At 56.4% G+C, this 19,818-nt stretch overlaps 2 protein-coding genes across 3 annotated transcripts; both read left to right on the top strand.

Moving 5' to 3' along the window:
- The first annotated feature begins 143 nt into the window (after positions 1-143).
- On the top strand, positions 144-9,990 carry KCNJ14 (potassium inwardly rectifying channel subfamily J member 14). Its single transcript, XM_077846606.1, has 3 exons — positions 144-630; positions 5,129-5,882; positions 7,509-9,990. The coding sequence occupies exons 2-3, from the start codon at positions 5,181-5,183 to the stop codon at positions 8,103-8,105; spliced, it is 1,299 nt and encodes a 432-aa protein (XP_077702732.1). The 5' UTR covers positions 144-630; positions 5,129-5,180; the 3' UTR covers positions 8,106-9,990.
- A 1,601-nt stretch (positions 9,991-11,591) lies between these two features.
- Positions 11,592-19,818, top strand: CYTH2 (cytohesin 2). 2 transcript variants are annotated; one of them, XM_077846603.1, is made up of 13 exons: positions 11,592-11,821; positions 12,264-12,357; positions 12,656-12,803; positions 12,893-12,959; positions 13,963-14,081; positions 15,235-15,315; positions 15,813-15,925; positions 16,012-16,160; positions 16,560-16,672; positions 18,843-18,921; positions 19,136-19,207; positions 19,306-19,460; positions 19,552-19,818. In XM_077846603.1, the coding sequence occupies exons 1-13, from the start codon at positions 11,819-11,821 to the stop codon at positions 19,637-19,639; spliced, it is 1,281 nt and encodes a 426-aa protein (XP_077702729.1). In that variant the 5' UTR covers positions 11,592-11,818; the 3' UTR covers positions 19,640-19,818. The 2 variants fall into 2 exon arrangements, with proteins under 2 accessions (XP_077702729.1, XP_077702728.1); XM_077846602.1 differs by lacking the exon at positions 12,264-12,357 and having other exon boundaries at positions 16,560-16,671; positions 18,845-18,921.

The following is a 19,818-nucleotide window of genomic DNA, read 5'->3' as shown; positions in this document are numbered from 1 at the left end:
ATCCTGCTGGCTGCTTCCCTATGAAGAAAGGGGAGGAGGAGGTGGGACCCAGGTTCCCAGCTGTCCAGAGGCCACCGAGAATCCCTGCTTCATGGAGAATCCCTGCTTCATGGGGTCTCCCTGCCCATTGGGTGCTGTTTGTACACCCCACCCTGAATTTTATTCACATGGAGCCCAGTCCAGGTCTCTGGAGGGGTGGCTCACCTGTGTCCCTGGGCTTTTGAAGTCTTCATCTCAAAGGGAACTGAGGAGCCCATATTTCTGTCCTGCCGCTGTCCCCTTTCTCCCCTTCTGTTCCCTTCTCTGTGTCCCTATCTCCCCGTGTCTCCCTATCCCCCTCCCCCTTCCCGTTTCTTCACCGCGTCTCCTCTCCAGCCTGCTTGGGCTGCGGCCCAGCTGTCCTGCCTGGCCATCCTCCCTGGCTCCCCCTCTGCGGCTCTGGGCTGGCCCCACCCCCTGCCCCCCCTCAGCCAGGCCTCTGATCCGCCTGTGGACACAGAGGTCGGGCGCCCAGCACAAGGCCCCTGGGGCCCAGGACACACTGCTGCCCCTCAGCACCCACGGGGGCCTCCCTGTGGCCCTAGCAGAGGATCCCCCAGCGGAGGGCATGGGGGTGGGCTGCCCCACCAGGTACGTGCCTCCATGCAGAGGTCCTGGGCTGAGACCATCCCACCTCCCCCCACACCCTCCTTGCTAGGGCCCCTCCACCCCGCATTCCCTGTCTTTGCTGTCCCCCAGGAAGGTCCTGCTTCCCCTTCAGTGACCGATTCCAGCCCCAGAGCAACCTCTGCCCCGGTCAGGCGCCTCCATCTCTGACCCCATCTCCATCTGCCTTCTGCCCCTTCATCCCTGTCATCGTGAGCCTGTCTCACCCTGTCTCTGTCCCCAGCTCCGGCTCCCTGTATTCCCATTTCCTGATGCATCATCTCCCCATCCCAGCTGCTCCTAGTCTGCCTGTCTCTCCTGTCCCCTCCTGCTGTGTCTCTGACCACCCCCCCACCCACCCCCGTCTCTGTCCTGCTCCCTCTGGGCGTCTGTCCTCTCTCTGCCTCCCTGTACCCCCTGTGGGATCTGTCTGTTCCTCTGCCTCCCTCAGCGCCCTTCCTGTCCACTCCAAGGCTCTGTCTTTGTTCATACTGTGTCCCGACGCCCCCCTGCTCTCCTGCCCTGTCAATCTCTGCCCCTCAACCTGCTGTTCAGGCCCTGTTGTTGGGGGGGTGTGGTTGGGGGGGTGTGGGTGGGGGGGTGGACAGCCAGGGTCTCCAGAAGAGTGTGAAAGTGCTTTTTGAGGGGGAAGGGAGGCGGGGGCCCGGGGGCGGAGCTTCTTGGCCTCAGATTAGACGGTGACTTTGACACCAAGTTGACACACCTTAAGCCCCGTGTCTCCTTTATATGGAAACATTAAGCTGCTCTGGCAGGTCAGGGGGAGGATGGGGGAGGGCTTCAGGCTCTGGATCCTTTTCCCTCCTGTCCTGCCTTCCTGCAGGGGGGGTGAAGGAGGGTGCTTGAACCCATGTCCCACCCACCCTCTGTGAGCTGGGCCCCATTGGACACGGACAGGGCCCTCTGGAGGTGAAAGCCCCCATCTAATTTGTGAAATGGACATGGTCACTTCCGCCTCACAGGGCCTAGGGGGGGACTGATGCAGAGCCCTGCGTTGGAAAGGCTCAGGACCCGACCTGGCACCCTACCCTCAGCACTGTGTGGGTCTGGCCAGGTGTCCGAGCCTATTCCCCACCCTGTGAAGTGGGGCAGTGATCTTCCCAGCGTCCTGGACAGTCGAAGTGAGGTGAGCAGTGGGGTGTGGTGGAGTCTGGGCGGGCTGCGGGCATCCCCTGAGCTCAGGCAAAAGCCCAGGACATGGTAGGTGCTCAGGAAATGAATCCCCCCCCCCCGAGGTCTGTGGTTTGTCACTTGGGCTTTGGCACCTGAGGACCCTAGATGGGAGTCCAGGGCTTCTACTGTTCAGCTGAGGGGACTGAGACAAAGTTTACTGTGGAAAACAAAGCCCCTTAAGGGTTGTGATTAGACATGAGTGAGCAGGTGTGGGAAGACTCAGCCTGGGGCCCACCTCCCCTACCCTGTTGGTGGTCCCTGGTGGAACCAGCACATAGTGGGGACTTACGGACAGAGGGGGCTACACATGCAGGGGTCAGGGCCTGGATTCAAAGCTGGCCCCTTCAGCATATAGCTTCAGTTAACCCCTTTTTGGAAGAATGAGTTCCCAACTCCAAGGACTGTTGAGGGTAAGAAGAGTCAAGATTGGGGTACATCGCAGATGCTCAACACAGGCCCAGTCCACTCTGACCTAAACCACAACTTTTGTGTCCTCAGAATGCAGCATGTCCAGGTGGTTATGGGCAGCAGGTGCAGAGCTCAGTGACCAGGGTGGGAGACAAGGGAGGTGTGCTGGACCCACTGATGTTGAAACTGGTATCAGTCAACAGCCCTCTCAGTTTGAGCACCCCTGGCCCTGTCCAGAAGCCTGTGAGGATCCCAGAGCCCGGTGCAGGGCGCACACAGTACATTAGGTGCTTGGTAAATACCGATGGACGTGATCGCCGAATATCTAACCCCTAGCCCAGATGGGCCCTCGAAGTCTCTCCTCCACAGCTGCTGGATGTGGGGTGATGAGGTCCCCATCCATGCCCCACTCTCCCTCATCTCTCTCCTGCCCTGTTGAGTCGCTGAGATTCCACTTCCCAGATGAGGGAGCTGAGGTGACTTGCCACCACTCCTACAGTCAGTAAGTGACAGGGCTCAGATTCACCCTAGAACTGCCCGATTTGAAATCCCAGGGTCTTTCCACAAATGAGGCTCCAGAAAATGAAGCCAGTGGTTCCAGAACATATAGTTGGCCAGCAACTAAGACAGGACTGAGTCCTTGATCTAGATGACTGGAAGACACTTCCTAACCTCAAATCCCCCCTTTTACAGTTGAAGAAACTGGTTAGATTTGCCAAAGATCTGAGGGTCAGGGCTGAGCTTGGGCCTTTTTTTAAACAGCTTCATTGAAATATGTTAGAAAAGGGGCACCTGGCTGGCTCAGTCGTGGAGCATGGCACTCTATCTTGAGCTCATGCATTCGAACCCCACGTTAGGTGTAGAGATTCCTTAAAATTTGAAGAAAAAAAAAACTACATAATTCAGATAAAATACAGCTAACACATTAAAGTGTATAATTCAATGTGTTTTTTAGTATTTTCATGGAGTTGTGCCACCATCACCACAATTTTAGAAAACCCATGTCCTCTGGCTATCACTCCTCACATCCTGCATCTCCCCAGCCCTGGGTACCACTAGTCTCCTTTCTCAATGTACAGATTTCAATATAAATGAAAGTAGGCAATATGTGGTCTCTCTTTTTTTTTTTTTTTTAAGATTTATTTGAGGGAGATGGAGGAGCAGAGGAAAAGAAAGGCTTATGCAGAAACTGTGCTCAGCACAGAGCTGACTCGGGGCTCCATCTCACGACCCTGAGATCAAACCTCAGCCAAAACCAAGAGTCAGATGCTTAATCAACTGAGCCACCCAGGTGCCCCAATATGTGGTCTTCTGCATCTGGCTTCACTTACCATGATGTTTTCAGGGTTTGTCCAGGTTGTAATTTGTTAGTGCTTCATTTTTTTATTACTAAGTAGTACTTCATCATGTGGATATACCACATTTATTTGTTTATCAGTTGATGGCTATTTGGGTTGTTTACATCTTTCGGCAATCTCGACCAATACTATTAGGAACATCTGTGTACAAGTGTTTGGACATTTGTTTTGTCCTGAGTAGATACCTAGACTTGGAATTGCTGGGTCATAGGGTAATTATGTTTAACCATTTAAGAAACTGCCAGATGGTTTTGCAAAACAGCTGCACCACTTTATATGCCACCAGAAGCATTCAAGGGGCGCCAACTTCTCCACATCCTTGCCAACACTGTTGTCTTCCCAAGTGGGTGGAAAATAGTCTCGTAGTTTTGATTTGCATTTCCCTGATGGCTAATGACGTTGAACATCTTTTTATGTATCTCTCTTATTGTATATTTTTCCTAGAGAAATGTCTCTTCAGATTCTTTGCCTGTTTTTTTTTTTTTTTTAAGATTTATTTGAAACAGCACAGAGGGGAGAGGCAGAGGGGGAGAGAGTGTTAAGCAGACTCCACGCTGAGTGCAGAGCCTGATGTAGGGCTTGATCTCAAGACCCTTGAGACCACAACCTAAGCCAAAACCAAGAGTTGTACAGAGTTGGATGCTTAACGGGCTGAGCCACCCCGGAGCCCCTCCTTTGCCTATTTTTAAATTGTGGTGTCTTGTTGTTATTACCTTATTGAGGTCTTTAGATATTATAAACTTCTTACATATATGATTTGCATCTATTTTCTTCCATTGGTGGGTTGTCTTTTCACTTTCCTGACAGTGTCCTTTGGAGCACAGAAGGTTTTTTTTTTTTTTTTTTCTTTTTAAAGACTTTAAGCAATCACTACACCCAACGTGGGGCTGAGACTCAAAACCCTGAGATCAAGAGTCCCACGCTCCACTGACTGAGCCAGTGGGGGGCATCCCTCAAAAGTTTTTAATTTTAATGAATTTCAGTACATCCACCATTTTTCCTTGCGTTGCTTGTGCTTTGTGAGCCTGCTTTGAGCCATGGAGGGCCTAGAGCCCCAATTCATCTCTCCATAGGGATTCCGCGCTGACAAAGGGTTACCACTTTGCCGATTCTGGCTTGTTGACGCCCAAATCTTAGTTTACTCAGCACCGACCTTGAGCAAGTCAGAAGTTTTGTGCCTCTGTTTTCTCATCTATAAGATGGAGATAATAACCTCTGGTGTTAGGTTCAAATATGTTCACATTCATGTACAGTGCTCACAGCAGGGTCTGCCGCTGTAGAGACGTCTGCTCTAACAACCGTGGCCCTTGCCATAAGGTCATGGCTATGACTCTGTCGCTGTTGTTGCTACACCAGCATCTCCTATGATATCACCATCCTCGATGCTGTACTCTTCCGACTTTTAGGGTGGGTAATATGCCACCCACTTGCCAGGTGAGGCCACCGTGGCCCAGCATGCATGCCCGGCCGAGGAGCCCACCGTCTCCGGCATCCCTGACATTGCCGCCCGTTTCTCGTCTCCGCAGGTTTGGGGCGCCCGCCCCCCACTAGGCCAAGTGGAGGGGGTGCCCCCGCCCAATGGGCCTGGCCAGGGCCCTGCGCCGCCTTAGCGGCGCCCTGGAGCCAGGGGAGGGCCGCGCCGGCGACGAGGAGGAGGCCGGGCCGGGGCTGTGCCGCAACGGGTGGGCGCCGTCGCAGGCCGGGCGGCGCCGCGGGCGCTTCGTCAAGAAGGACGGGCACTGCAACGTGCGCTTCGTGAACCTGGGCGGCCAGGGCGCGCGCTACCTGAGCGACCTGTTCACCACGTGCGTGGACGTGCGCTGGCGCTGGATGTGCCTGCTCTTCTCCTGCTCCTTCCTCGCCTCCTGGCTGCTCTTCGGCCTGGCCTTCTGGCTCATCGCCTCGCTGCACGGCGACCTGGCCGCCCCGCCGCCGCCCGCGCCCTGCTTTTCCCACGTGGCCAGCTTCCTGGCCGCCTTCCTCTTCGCGCTCGAGACGCAGACGTCCATCGGCTACGGCGTGCGCAGCGTCACCGAGGAGTGCCCGGCCGCCGTGGCCGCCGTGGTGCTGCAGTGCATTGCTGGCTGCGTGCTCGACGCCTTCGTCGTGGGCGCCGTCATGGCCAAGATGGCCAAACCCAAGAAGCGCAACGAGACGCTTGTGTTCAGCGAGAACGCCGTCGTGGCGCTGCGCGACCGCCGCCTCTGCCTCATGTGGCGCGTCGGCAACCTCCGCCGCAGCCACCTGGTCGAGGCCCACGTGCGGGCCCAGCTGCTGCAGGTGCGGGCCCAGGGGCGGAAGGGAGGGGCTCGTCGCGGGGGGCATTGTGGGAGATGTAGGCCCGAGGGTAGGGTGCGCGGTGGGCGTGGAGGGCGCGTGGACTACAATTCCCAGCGGTCTCGCGCCGGGGAGCCCTTCCGCCCTCCATGTGGCCTGAGGCTCCTTCCGGGATCAGTTAGAGGAGCTGGAGACCCAAAAGGGAGGACTGTGACCGGTGCTGACTGGAGACCTAGGCTTGAAACGGGGGTTGAGACATAAAGAACTTCCTGTGGCTTGAGGATGGGCCCCCAGTGGGGTTGAGAGATAGCTAGACCCGAGAAGGCCACACCTGGCCTGTAAAGGCTCTGAACTACAATTTCCAGAAGGCTCTGTGGGCGGGGAAGGTGTCCAGAAGGGACGGTCTGAGCAGATGATATATTTTTGTGGGTGGTGTAAACCATGGCTCTGGTTTATAATTACCAGCCAACATGGTAGTACCAAGAATGGCCTGTGACTTGAGGCTAGTGCCCTATGGGATTGTGGGAGATGTAGGGCCAAGGATGGGGGTGCAAGTCACACCTGCAGAGGCATGGAACACAATTCTCCGTGGCCTCTGGGTAAGGAGTCCTGCAGCCTTTGTGGGGGACTTCATTCCCCATCTCAGTGGCCCAGTTGGCCCCATCAGTCCCCTGCTCAGAGGCTTCCAGGGCTGGAAAACACCCTTAAATTGTAGCGTATCCCCAAAACAAACAAAACAACTACGACCCCCATTTGCCCCTGGGGTAGCAGCTCCCTCTGGTGCCCTGAAGTAGGCGCCTTAGTGTGTCTCTGAAATTATAGTTAAACTGCCCAAATCCTAGGGCAGTAGTTAGTTGTCCTTGCCCAAGTAAAGACATTTAAGAACCCTGGGGTGAGGTTGGACTTTGAAGAGAAGGTGGGGAGAATGGTGGTGGGAACTACAACTCCCAGCAGCATCTGAGGGCTCCTTCTTGCTTCAAGACTAGGATTCAGGACTAGGAGAGATACCCTCAGATACTCCCAGAAGTCTGCAGGGTGCTGACAGGGCTGGGGAGGTTGGGTATGGAGCCAATGAGGGGATGTGGGGGGGGGGAGTGCCAATTGCCCCCACACAATCACATGCACAATGGGGCAGAGGGGCTTGTAGTTGGGTCGGAGGGGATAGATAACCCAAGGCTGGGGTGGAATAGAGAGTATTGAACGGGTTGTCATCTTGATTTATCCCTCAATGGCCATATGTTGAAAACCATTTTTCTTTTTCCTCCCTCTCCACTTGCTGCTTGGACTTTACTCTTCTGTTGTCTCTTTAACTTCATCTCTGCCTTGCTGATTTCTGTGACTCGATGCCGATATCATTGTGCCCCTCTGTCCCCTCTCTTTGTCTCTCTTGTGTTTCTATCCCTGAACCCTTTGAGTCTCTGTCTCTCTCTCTTGATCTCTGGCTCTGTCCTCACCCTTCTCTGGGCCTCCATTCCCCTCTCTCTCTGGGTCCATGTTCTCACCCCACGACCCCTGCTATTTCTGCTCTCCCCTTTCTCTACATCTCCATTCCATTCTCTCCTTGCCTCTGTCTCCATTCCTCTCCGTGCTCCCTGCCATCTGTCTTTGGCCCCTCCCTTCTTGCCACAGCCTCGTGTCACCCCAGAGGGTGAGTATATACCACTGGATCACCAGGATGTGGACGTGGGCTTTGATGGTGGCACTGATCGAATCTTCCTTGTGTCTCCCATCACCATCGTGCATGAGATCGACTCTGCCAGTCCTCTGTATGAACTAGGACGTGCCGAGCTGGCCCGGGCTGACTTTGAGCTGGTGGTCATTCTTGAGGGCATGGTTGAGGCCACGGCCATGACCACACAGTGTCGCTCCTCCTACCTCCCTGGTGAGCTGCTCTGGGGCCATCGTTTTGAGCCAGTCCTCTTCCAGCGTGGCTCCCAGTACGAGGTTGACTATCGCCACTTCCACCGCACTTACGAGGTCCCAGGGACACCAGTCTGCAGCGCCAAGGAATTGGATGAACAGGCAGAGCGGGCTTCCCACAGCCCCAAGTCAAGTTTCCCCGGTTCTCTGGCTGCATTTTGTTATGAGAACGAACTTGCACTGAGCTGCTGCCAGGAAGAAGATGAGGAAGAGGAGGCCAAGGAGGGGGAGGGAGTGGAGGCGGAAGATGGGATTGCTAGCCCCCAAGTACTCACACCAACCCTGGCACTGACCCTGCCCCCATGATGCCAGCTGGTGTCTCCCTCTTTGTACCCCCTTCCCAGAGATAGAGAGATGGAGAGTTAGGGCCCTCTCCTGGGATGGGGGCAGGTGTTACCCGAGACCAACAGGCCTGCTGGGTAAACTCTTAGCTGGTGAAGTTCTGCCATGGATAGGGGACCCACCACAGACATGCTGGATCTTAATTCCTCTGTGTTCCATGCTCCCTCTTGAGATCCCTTTATCAGCCTGACACCTGAGTCTCCCCAGAGCTGGGGAATCCAGGATTCTGGACCACCCAAGAGACAAGAACTGGTGGTTCTAGATTCCTCTGTGTGGCTGGGTTGGGTTGTTGAGCAGGGTCAGGAATCGGTGGTACATTTCCTCCAGGGGCAGCAACAGACATTACGTTTGTAGGTCTGGATTGACCTAAGATTCAAGGGACTGTTGCTTCTAGACTCAGCTAACCAAGTAGCAAATTATTTTTTTTTCTAGACCACATAAGGAGGGAGAGTTATGGAATGCCCCAGGAATTCAAGATCGTCTTTATTAACCAATGACAAAGATTGTTGACTGCAGGTCAAGAAAAGACCTTGTGGTTCCAGAAGGCCCAAGAGTTAAGATTCTGTGAATCTAGATTGACCACAGCGATAAGCACTCATGGTTCTAGAACAGGTTTGAGCTAGAATGTCAACCTACCGAGGAAAGTAAACAATTTTTCTAGAATGCACAAAACAACAGAGTGTCTGTGGTTCTGGAAGGGCTACAGTGACAGCTTGGGAGTTCTTGATATTAGATAACTCCTGACCACCGGCTGTAGAAAGAACATCAAACCAAAGAGATCATCAATGCTTCTTTATGATCCACGGGTTTGTATTTTTTTTAAGTGCCATTCTAGAATGTCCAAAGGAATCAGGATTCTGTGGCTCTAGATTGATCACAGAGTCAAGGAAGGAGTGGCAATGCTAGATGTTTGAGACTTACTGGTTCCAGTTTGCCCAGTGGAGCTGAGAATCTCGATGATTCTTTGTGGTTCTGTAATGCCAAAAGGAATCAAGGCTCCAGGGATCCAGAGTTGTCTATTATTAAAACCTGGAAGGTCGAATCAGCTCCTAGGACTCGGTAGTTCTGGGAGATGGACTCAGGACTTGATTGGCAGCATTTCTGGGCTGATCTAGAAAGGGAGGGCCCATGCAAGACCCTGTGGATAACAGGGCTGGTTGTCAGGCAAGAGATGGAGAGGCCAAAGGTTGATGAGTCTACAGTGCTCTGGAAACCTATACCTAGTGATGTGTGTCTATTTCTTAAAGATGTTATACATATGTGTATTATATATATATAATATAAATACAGATATCTATCTATACTTTGCCATGGTTTGTACAAAAGGGTTAGAAACTGAGCTTGAGTTGATTAGAATGGAGTCCTTTATGAGGATCCAGAAAGCTTTGCTCTAAATCCCAACTCTGCCCCAACTTACTGCTTGAATCTGGGCAGACCACTCCCCTCCTTCTTGCCTCAGTCTCTCCATCTGTAAAAATGGGGCACTGGAACTTGAAGTTCTCCGAGGACTTTTCCACCAGGATGATTCCTCACTTCATTGAAAGGGATGGCTCGTGGTGGGAGTGAAGGTCCTATAGTTGGCCCAGCTCCCCCTGGTCCTGAAATGCATGACCTTCCAGGGGCAACTGGGATAGGAGATGCTCTTGGAGGCCAGCTCTGAACTTGGATGTGTGAACGACAGGGCAGGCAAGGGGTAGCGGGGGCGGTGGCTAAGGGCCAGAACCTCCCCCCACCCCATGCCCCATTCCAGTTTAGGGGACAGGAAAAGGAAAAGGGAGCTCTGAATGCCAGGAGGAAGTATGTGTTCAGGGGGAGAACTGTGCCCCAGATTAAATCATTGTGAGTCCTGGTGGTGTGTCCGTGAGTGTGCTTCTGGGGCTTGGCTCCTCATGCCTGTCCCCCAACCTCCACCGTACTGTTATCCAACTAAGTGCCCAGCAGGCTGGGAGCCAACTGCAGAAGGAGCCAGTGCCAGGGAGGAGGATACATTCCCATTCGTGTCCCAGGACAGCGGGCAGGCACTGTCATTGCTCATTAGCTTGCCCCAGTGCTGCATCAACCCAGGTCCCCGCTTGTGGCTTCCCCACCTCCCTTTATCCTTCAAAATCCCCCACTTAATAACCGGATGGGATTAATTAGCTAGCTGTTCTCCCAGTGCAGGTGTCTGAGGTAGGGACAGGGGTGAGGGTAATGGAAACACCGGCATGGGGAAGGATGTTAAGTTAGGGGTGAAGGGACAGGAGGGGGGTTCTGCTTGGAAGGAAGAAGAGTGGGGCCAGGCTGGCACACCCTAGCTTTCCACGAGGGGAGGACAAGACCTAGGCCACTCATAAAGGTCAGGGAGGAGATTAAGAGGCTCCGTGTCTAATCTGTCAGCTTAACCAGGTCCTGGCCCTGAATCTGTCCCCACCTGCCTAGCCCAGGGATGGCAAATGAGGACAAGGCCCAGTCACTACCTGAGACCCAGTTAGGGACCCACCCATGACAGTGATGCCCGGGTGCTCCATTCTGGCCTGCTGCCTGCACTTGGTTTTTCTGCAAGGAATGGAAATGAGAGGCTGGGGCGGAGGGGGAGGGGAGAGAAGGGTATCATAGGTGGGGAGACTCCGAGAGGAGGGAGGAGTTTAAGAAGAGGGGGAACCTGAAGGGAGGGGAGGCAGAGAGGACGGAAAGGACTTTGTGAGCGAGGAAGGAAGCGGAGAGGTGGGAGGATGTTGAGGAAGAGGAGCCGTTTTAGGGGAAGGATGCTAAAGTGAGGGGAGGAGTATGAGGGAGAGAGGGAGGAACTCGAGAGGCAGAAGGCGTCAGGAAGGCGTAGCCTTCCCCAAATGTCCCACTCTGCATGACAGATACCCAATAGCGTAGAAAGAATGTCTTTGTTTCACCACCCCTCGGCTCGCAAGAGGCTGAAGTGGCTGGGGAAGTCCTGAGAGGGGTTAAAGAAAGGATCTGGAGATCAGAGAGGCCAGTAAGGGGAGGAAGGAGGCCAAACGACGGGCCAAAGCGGCTCCCAGTTGCCTGGCAACCGCTGCGGTCAAAAGCCTGCTGCGCCGGCCGCGGAGGTGTGGCTCCCGGAAACAGCCGACAGTTGTGGCGCCGCCCCCTGGCAACGAGACTAACAAAGTACCGCTCCCCGGCAACCTATCACCAGAGGCGGGGTCGACTGGCCTAGCGTCCTTCCAGAGCCCTTGCGCAGGCGCCGTCCTCTCGGCTCGCGCACGGTCCCGCCTCCATGCAATTCCTCTCCGAGTCTTCTCATTGGCGGGCACACCAGCCACAAACCTTCTTTTGTTTCGGGGGCGGGGCCTGGCTCCCTGGCCGCACTCCGATTGGCCCTACCGCCCGTCTATCTCCGCCCGGACGGTGCTACGTCTGTTCCCTGTGCGCCTATTGGTCCTGGAGGACGATCCTTCGGGGTCGGGGGCGGGGCAGACGAGAGGGCTCTCCATGGATTGGGCGGTGTCAAAACGAGGGGCGGTCCCTATCGGCGGGGCGGTTGGGAGGCGAAAGGAGAGTCTTTTCAGCGCTGAGGACTGGCGCTGAGGAGGCGGCGGTGGCTCCCGGGGCGTTTGAGCGGGCTCACCCGAGCCCGCGGGCCAACGCGGATCCAGGCCCGACCGGCGGGACCGCCCCGGACTCCCCGCGGGCCTTCCTAGCCGCCATGGAGGACGGTGTCTATGGTAGGTCAGGGAGGGGCGGGGCCGGCTGGGAGCGGATGGAGCGTTTGGACTGGAACGTTCGGCCGCGAACGTCCCTCCCGGCGCGCGCCGCGCGGCGCCTTGGGGCCCCGTCGAAGCCTCGCTTTTGTGGGGCGCGGAACGGGCTTCCGGCGGGGCCCGAGAGCAGGGCGTTCCAGGCCATTGTGTGGGCCGAGCCTGTTTCCGGTGGCGGCGGGAGGGGCGGGATGGAGCGGCGGAGGCGCGGCCGGGGCGGAACCATTCCCGCTGGAAGGGCCGGGCGAGCCCAGTGCCTGCTGGGAGCCGGGAGGGGGGCTTCTGGGGCGCTTGGCTGGGGAGAAATCTTGGGGGCTGCGGGGATCCCGCGAAGGCGGGGCGGGGGCCTTCGATGCCCCGCCCCCCTTCCCCAACTCTCAGGAGCTGTCACCAGCTTTCCCTGCCGTAGTTACTTTTCATGGACCCAGGAGTCCGGACACCCAAGCTCCCAGTTGCCTCGCCAGGAATGGAGGCAGAGAACCAAGGCCTCACTCCCCTTCCAAGTAATGGACCCGGAAGTTCGGCCTCCCAGCCCCCTTCTGCCTCAGACTCAGGAGTCCTGACCCCTAGCCTCCTCCTGCCCCAGGACTTAAGAGTCTAGATCCGCAGCCCTTCCTTGTCTGGGCTGAGAAATCTAGACTCCCAGCCCCTTCTTCCAGGAGACAGAGGAGGCCCAATCCTCATCCTCATCCTCCCTTGCAACCTAGTCCTGCCCACCCCAGCTCGGTCCTCCCCTAGATTGCAGGAATCCAGGTTCCCAGCCCCCAGAACTGACCTCCAACCCCTGACCCTGACCCACAGAGCCCCCAGACCTGACTCCGGAGGAGCGGATGGAGCTGGAGAACATCCGGCGGCGGAAACAGGAGCTGCTGGTGGAGATCCAGCGCCTTCGGGAGGAGCTCAGTGAAGCCATGAGCGAGGTGGAGGGTCTGGAGGCCAATGAGGGCAGGTGAGGGCTGGGGTGGGGAACTTGGGGATCATGGGGCCAGGCCAGGGACGTCCAGGCATTGAGCCTCCATCCCTTGCTCTCTCCTGCAGTAAGACCTTGCAACGGAACCGGAAGATGGCAATGGGCAGGAAGAAGTTCAACATGGATCCCAAGAAGGTGCTTGGGTCACAGGGCTGGGATCGGCCAGGCAGACATCCAGACAGGGGCTTCTGGCACTTTCAGGTTCTAGATCTACTTGAGGTGGACACATGTGGCTCTAATTCCGGGATTCAGATATTGGCAGTCCATTTGTTTTCTGAACACTAACGGAGGTGTCCCCGCCTCCTGACCTTTGTGTGTCCTGTGTCCTCTGCCTGGGAGGCTCCCTTCCCCTTTCTGTTCATATTTCTGGACCCTCTTGTGGTGCCACCTAGAGTCTCAGGAGTAGCTCGAGTGTGGTAGGGAACATGGACCATGACATGCCCAAAGGAGGGTTGACCAGTGCCACTTCACAGAGATCCCAGGGCTGTGGACCTTCATGGGGGAGCTTCGTAAAGTTAGGGCTTTCTCGAGGAGAGGATGTTCAGGTCCGGTTTGAAGGACGAGTCAGTGTCCACCTGGTGCAGAGAGATGTTTGTTTACTAGGTCATTCATTTCACACATTCTCTGTGGCCTCCCTCGAGCTTGCCCGTGTACTAGGCAGGGCTGGAGACCCAGGACAAGAGCTGGCCCTACCTTGCCTTTGATGAGCCCTTAGACATGGCTGCCACACTCCAGAGTTAGGTGTATCTCTCCTGGCCCAGGGTGAGCCAAGAAGGCCCCATCCATCCTGAGGCTTGGCCCTCACAGCCCGTGACATGCTGCTGCCTACTAACAGTGTCTCACGGTATTCTTGAAGCCCAAAGCAGTTGTAGTTTGTCACACATTCAGCAAACTCACTGGGCTCCTATTCCTTGTGGGACTCTGCCCTTGCTGCTGGACTAAGCAGGCAAAGGCAGAGGGAACAGTAGGTGTGAAGGCTCTGAGGCGGAAGGGATGGTATTTAGGGACCGCTGTGAAGCCCCAAAACAAGACTTGACCCAGTTCTGTCCAGGCTGGGGGTGGATGCTGAGGTCCTTGGGGAGGCGGTGGGGCGTGGCTTTCTGGCTGTTGGGGCTGAGACCTGGTCCCCACCCACCAGGGGATCCAGTTCTTGGTGGAGAATGAACTCCTGCAGAACACACCCGAAGAAATCGCCCGCTTTCTGTACAAGGGTGAGGGCCTGAACAAGACCGCCATCGGGGACTACCTGGGGGAGAGGTGAGACCCTGCCCAGCTCCCTGTCATCCCCTGTGCCCAGCTCCTTTTTTTTTTTTTTTTTTTTTTTTAAGATTTTATTTATTCACGAGAGCCACAGAAAGAGAGGCTGAGACACAGGTAGAGGGAGGAAAAGCAGGTTCCATGCAAGGAGCCCGATGTGGGACTTGATCCCAGAAATCTGGGATCACGCCCTGAGCCAAAGGTAGGAAGCACCCACTGAGCCGGCCAGGCGTCCCTGCCCAACTCCTGCCCTTAGGCCACCAGCTTTCTCTCCTGAGAGAGGCCCTAATAGACCTGCCCTCTGGCTGGATTGTGACAGGGGAGTGATGGAGGGGTCAGTGGAAGCCTGGGGCTGTCTGTGCTCATCTTGGGGGCATGGGAATCTCCGGCGGATGCCTGAAAAGTTGAGGACCATCCATTTATGTCTGGGGACAGTGGAGAACATCTGTGAGTCTTGTGGGAGCATGAGAATTGTGTAGACAACTGATGTGCATTGGAGTTACGTGGACAGCTAGAGAGCATGGGCACCTGTGGACACCTGGGGTACGAGGTCTGTGGATATTATGGGTGCCTAGGGATTTGTGGACATCTGGGCTGATATGAACATCTGAGGGACACAGGACCGTCTGGATGTCTGGGTTGCTTAGGAATTGTGTGGACATCGGGGAATGTATAGAACTTTCTGGACACCTGGCAAGTATAAGGACTATCAGATGGTTGGGATTATGGGGATTGTATGGATATCCAGAGATGTTTGGGGGCCCTCTGGACATCTGGGGCATATGGGGATTGTTTCAGGAGCATCTGGGATGCATGGGGACAGCCTGGCAGGTGTGGGGACCATTTCTGGACATCTGCAGAACCCGGGGACCATCAGAGAGGTGATAGTAGGTGGGACACATCTGCTGTATTCCTCTTAACTACAAAGGTTCAGCTAAACCAGGGATGATCTTGCAGCAGATGGTCTTCCCAAGAGCGTGTTCTGAGCATTCCTGTCCTGGAGCCAGGCCTGTGCTGGGGCCAGGCTAACATCTCGCCTGCTCCAGTGGCAGCCACTATGCAGAAGCGGTGGCCGAGACTCCCCAGTGTTTGCTTCCTGTCCACTCCCACTCCAGCCTCCTTCCTGTGCATGACTCTGTCTCTGTCCTCCCAGGGAAGAGCTGAACTTGGCAGTGCTCCATGCCTTTGTGGATCTGCATGAGTTTACTGACCTCAATCTGGTGCAGGCCCTCAGGTGAGAGGGATAGGGTTGGAAGGGCAGGAATGTACCTGTCAGGGCTTTCTTTACAGATGATGAAACCCTACTCAGGAAAAAAAAAAAAAATTAGGGAATCGAGCTTTTCGTGTAAGGTAAAAGTCCACAGTAGGGCCTCCTTCAGGCACACCTGTATCCAGGTGCTCAAATGGTGTCTGAAGGTCGATTTTTCTCTATCTTTGGGTTGTCCTTGCCACTGTGTTGGCATTGCTCTCTGTAGACCCTCTTCTCACATGGCAACAGAAGCCCTTGGTGACCACCAGACCTATCTAGCAACCTTAGCAGAAAGAAAGGCTTTTTTTCCTGTATAAATTCCTCAAAAGGCTCACAGCCAGTACTCATGGGGCAGCTTGGATCCATACCTGAGACAGCTGCTGAGGCCACAAGGCTGTTACTGCTTCCTGACACGGGGAACGAGAGCGGGGAGAGGTTTCTGCCAGTCCTGGCACCCACACCCGGCTCCCCCTCTAACCCAGGCAATTTCTCTGGAGCTTTCGCCTCCCCGGAGAGGCCCAGAAGATTGACCGGATGATGGAAGCCTTTGCCCAGCGATACTGCCTGTGCAACCCTGGGGTCTTCCAGTCCACAGGTGGGCGACCCAGACTTCTGGGGTCTGGGCAGGCGGGCCGGGGGGCCCACTGACCTGTGTCGTCACCACCTGACTGTCTGGTGCAGACACGTGCTACGTGCTGTCCTTCGCCGTGATCATGCTGAACACCAGCCTTCACAATCCCAACGTCCGGGACAAGCCGGGCCTGGAGCGCTTCGTGGCCATGAACCGGGGCATCAACGAGGGTGGGGACCTGCCAGAGGAGCTGCTCAGGGTCAGGCACCACCCCCTTCCCCTTCCCTGCCACCCCCCAGTGCCATCCCTCTTCCTACCCTGGGCCCTCCTCCATGTTGGGCCTCCTGGTGCCTGAGCTGTCCGGGGTGATCATGCCAACCTGTCCGTTTCCTTTTCCCTTCCTCCCTCCCAGGCCAACCTCAGTCTCCATCTCTCTGTCTTTTCTGTCTCTTGAGCTTTGCAGACTGCTGCAGCTCTGCCTCTTTTCTTTGTCTTCTCTCTCTGCTCCCCAGGCCTCCTTCCACCCATCTGCCTCCTCCCCTCCTCTTCCCCGGGCCACTCCACCAGTGGTCCCACCGCCTCCCCCCTCCTCCATGGCCAGGTAGCCCTGGGAGGGTCCCTGGGGCCTGGTGTTGCTGACTGCACCTTCGCCCCTCAGAACCTCTATGACAGCATCCGAAATGAACCCTTCAAGATTCCCGAGGATGACGGCAATGACCTGACCCACACCTTCTTCAACCCGGATCGGGAGGGCTGGCTCCTTAAGCTGGGTACGTCCCCTCCTGAACCTGCTGGCTGCCTCTGCAGGGGGACTTTAGGGGGCCCAGGCTCAGGACCTGGCTTTCATGCGCATTTGCTATGTGATCTTAGGCCCATGATTTGACCTCTCTGAGCTTTGTTTCCAAATCCTCAAAATGGGCCTGAAAACAAGATGAGGCCCGTGTGCTGGACCCCAGCACAGGCATAGAGGAGGGGCCCCATAAATATGTGTGGCTATAAGGTAGGCATTGGAGAGCACCGAATAAATGCCAGGCTCTTCCCAACAGGGCTGGAATGCGTGGGATGGGGCCCATCCCCCAGGAAACACGGGGTGCCAGCCAATTCAGGATACATTGTTAGCAGGGGTGGTGTCAAGCAGGTGCCCCTTTCCATGGGGTTACCTGAGGATTGGAGTTGTGCCCACTTGTGGCTTCATGGGAGATTCACCTGGGAACTCTTAAAAGCCCAGCGGCCAAGCCGCAGACTCAAAGCCAGGATTTCTGGGGCAGGATGGGTGCCAATCATGTTGAAAGCCCTCTAGCTGCCTTCCAGGGCAGAGTCAAGGTTGCGAGCAGCTGGCTGGGAGCCATGCCTGGGGATGGTGGGTACCAGGGGAGTGCTAGCTGTGGCTCTTTAGTGAAGAGGTAGCGGATGGCTGCTCCAGAGACACAGGGAAGCTGAGGAGGAATAACAGCCAGGAGCAGACAGTGGAGGCTGCTGGAGCAGCGGGAGGGCCCAGTGCAGGGATTGGAGGGGCGGGGCAGGCAGGGCTGTGTTCCCTGCACCGTGGAATTTTGCTCTTGAGCCAAGACCTGGCTTCCCCAGCAGCAAGCAGGGCCCTGACTGGGTGCATAGATGTCCTGGTAAAAGTGTAAACTGCTCTTTCTAGCCCACAGCGAGTGGCCAGATTCCTGCATCAGCCCCAGGGGTGGGGGCCAGATGAGTCCAGAGTCAGATTTCTCTGGAGGCCAGGAGGTGCCCCTAGCCAAGAGGGTGGGAAAGAGGAACTCTGGCAGGGCAGCTTCCCAGGAGCTAATTCCCCTGTAGACCTTTCCCACCCACAGGAATGCTTCCCATTTCCCAGATGAGGACTTTAAGGCTTGGTCACTGTCCAGCAGCTACAGGGCAGGGGTGGCTTGGGGCCCAGATCTCTGACCGGAGTGTAGCACATGTTGAACTGGATCAAAGGAGGGGGAGGCTGTGTTCACCAAGATGCTTAATGAAAGCCGTTCTTAACTGTTACTGTCTAGTCCCTTGGGGACCACAAGGAACCTAGAGGCAGGTCGTCTTGAGGTGGGAAGGTATGGGTGCAAGTGGGTCTGGAGACTGGAGCCCAGAGAGGGCAAGAGGTGGCCCTGAGGTCACACAGCCAGTTTGTCCTGGAGCTCACATGGGTCCCCACAGCCACCTCAGGCCAAGCACCGGGGGTTTTGTCCTCTTCCCTTTGGGATGACCTTCTGGGGGTGAGATCTCTTCCCTCTGGCAGTGGAGGGCCTTCCCAGCCGGCTGAGGACCTGTCCCGGGGGTGGGGAGGCACCAAGCAGCGACACCAGGAGGTGTTGGGGGGGCTCAGGATCTTCAGCCTCCCCGGGAGGGAGAGGGTCATGTCGATGTAACTGGTTTTCTTCCTTCTCTTCCCCCCTCCCCTTCCCTCCCTCCTTCCCTGCGTCTTCCTCTCTGCCCTCTCTCTTTCCCACCCCCCTGTGCTTTCTTTCCCTGGCCCGCCCTCTTTCTGTTGCCTGCGGCTTTGGGGGGCACCCCATTCTCTGCCTTCCCCTCTCCTCGCCTGGTCCTGCCTGCTTTCTCGCTGTCTGCCCCAGGAGGTAGGTACGCTGCCAACCTGACCTGACACCGACCGACCTGACACGGGAGGGGCTGCCAGGGGCTGCCGTGGCCCTGGGCCATAGGAGGGGGCTGGGCACTCGGGACTCGGACTCCCAGGCTCTGGGCAGACAGGCAGGCTTAGAAAGTGCGGAGCCCCACGTTGGGGGTGGGCGGGATCCTGGAGGGGGGGCCCCCTGAAGGCCTGTCCCTGCTTGTCTCTCTTCCCCCGCATTTCTTCATCCCAGGCCCTGCCAGCCCCGCCTTCCCTGCGCTCACTCTGCCTCTCAGTCCCCTCCCTGCCTCCCGGAGGCCCTGTCCCCCCTGTTGAGCCCAGGCCCCCTCCCACCCCTTCCCTTTCAGGGGGCCGGGTGAAGACGTGGAAGCGGCGCTGGTTTATCCTCACTGACAACTGCCTCTACTATTTCGAGTACACTACGGTGAGGGCAGAGCTGGGCTTCTCTCTGGGGTGCTGGGAGGAGGGGCTGGGGGTCAGGCTCTGGGGTCTGAGGGAGGAGGGCTATACCAGTCCACTAGCGCTGCTGTGACAAAGTACCACAACCAGTGACTTGAACCACAGGCACTGCTGGGGTTGGGGAGGAGGAGCTGAGCAAGGACTGGAAAGTCTGAGTCTTGTCCACCTTGTTCCTTCAGGACAAGGAACCCCGAGGAATTATCCCCCTGGAGAATCTGAGCATCCGAGAAGTGGATGACCCCCGAAAACCGGTAAGACCCTCTCTGTGCCCCTTCCTGCCATGGTGGCACCTCCTCTGGGCCCAGGGCCAGCTCTGACCTGCCATCGCTCTGTTCTCATGTCTCCCCAGAATTGCTTTGAGCTTTATATCCCCAACAACAAGGGGCAGCTCATCAAAGCCTGTAAAACAGAGGCCGACGGCCGGGTGGTTGAAGGGAACCACATGGTGTACCGGATCTCGGCCCCGACACAGGAGGAGAAGGAGGAGTGGATCAAGTCGATCCAGTGAGCCTGGGCTCCGGGGTCCTTGGGTGGGAGCAGAGGGCGTGGGGAGCTGGGCTCCTTGGCCCTCACCCTGGACCCTCCCCTTCTGCAGGGCAGCTGTGAGTGTGGACCCCTTCTATGAGATGCTGGCGGCAAGGAAGAAACGGATTTCTGTCAAGAAGAAGCAGGAGCAGCCCTGACCCCCGCCCCCAACCCCATTATTTATTACGGAGCTGCCCCACCCGGGTGGCCGGACCCCTGGGCCCTGGGGCTGCGGATCCTGGTTCTCTGTTTGGAAAATTCACCACCTCTAGCTCCTCTCTCGTTATTTGTAATTAACACACTGTTGGTAATCTTATTAATTATTTAACCACTCGCA

Source organism: Canis aureus, chromosome 1 (assembly GCF_053574225.1).
Source record: "Canis aureus isolate CA01 chromosome 1, VMU_Caureus_v.1.0, whole genome shotgun sequence".
NCBI classification, from domain to species: domain Eukaryota; kingdom Metazoa; phylum Chordata; class Mammalia; order Carnivora; family Canidae; genus Canis; species Canis aureus.
Note: the sequence above shows the minus strand (reverse complement) of the source record. Positions and strands in the feature narration are given on the sequence as shown.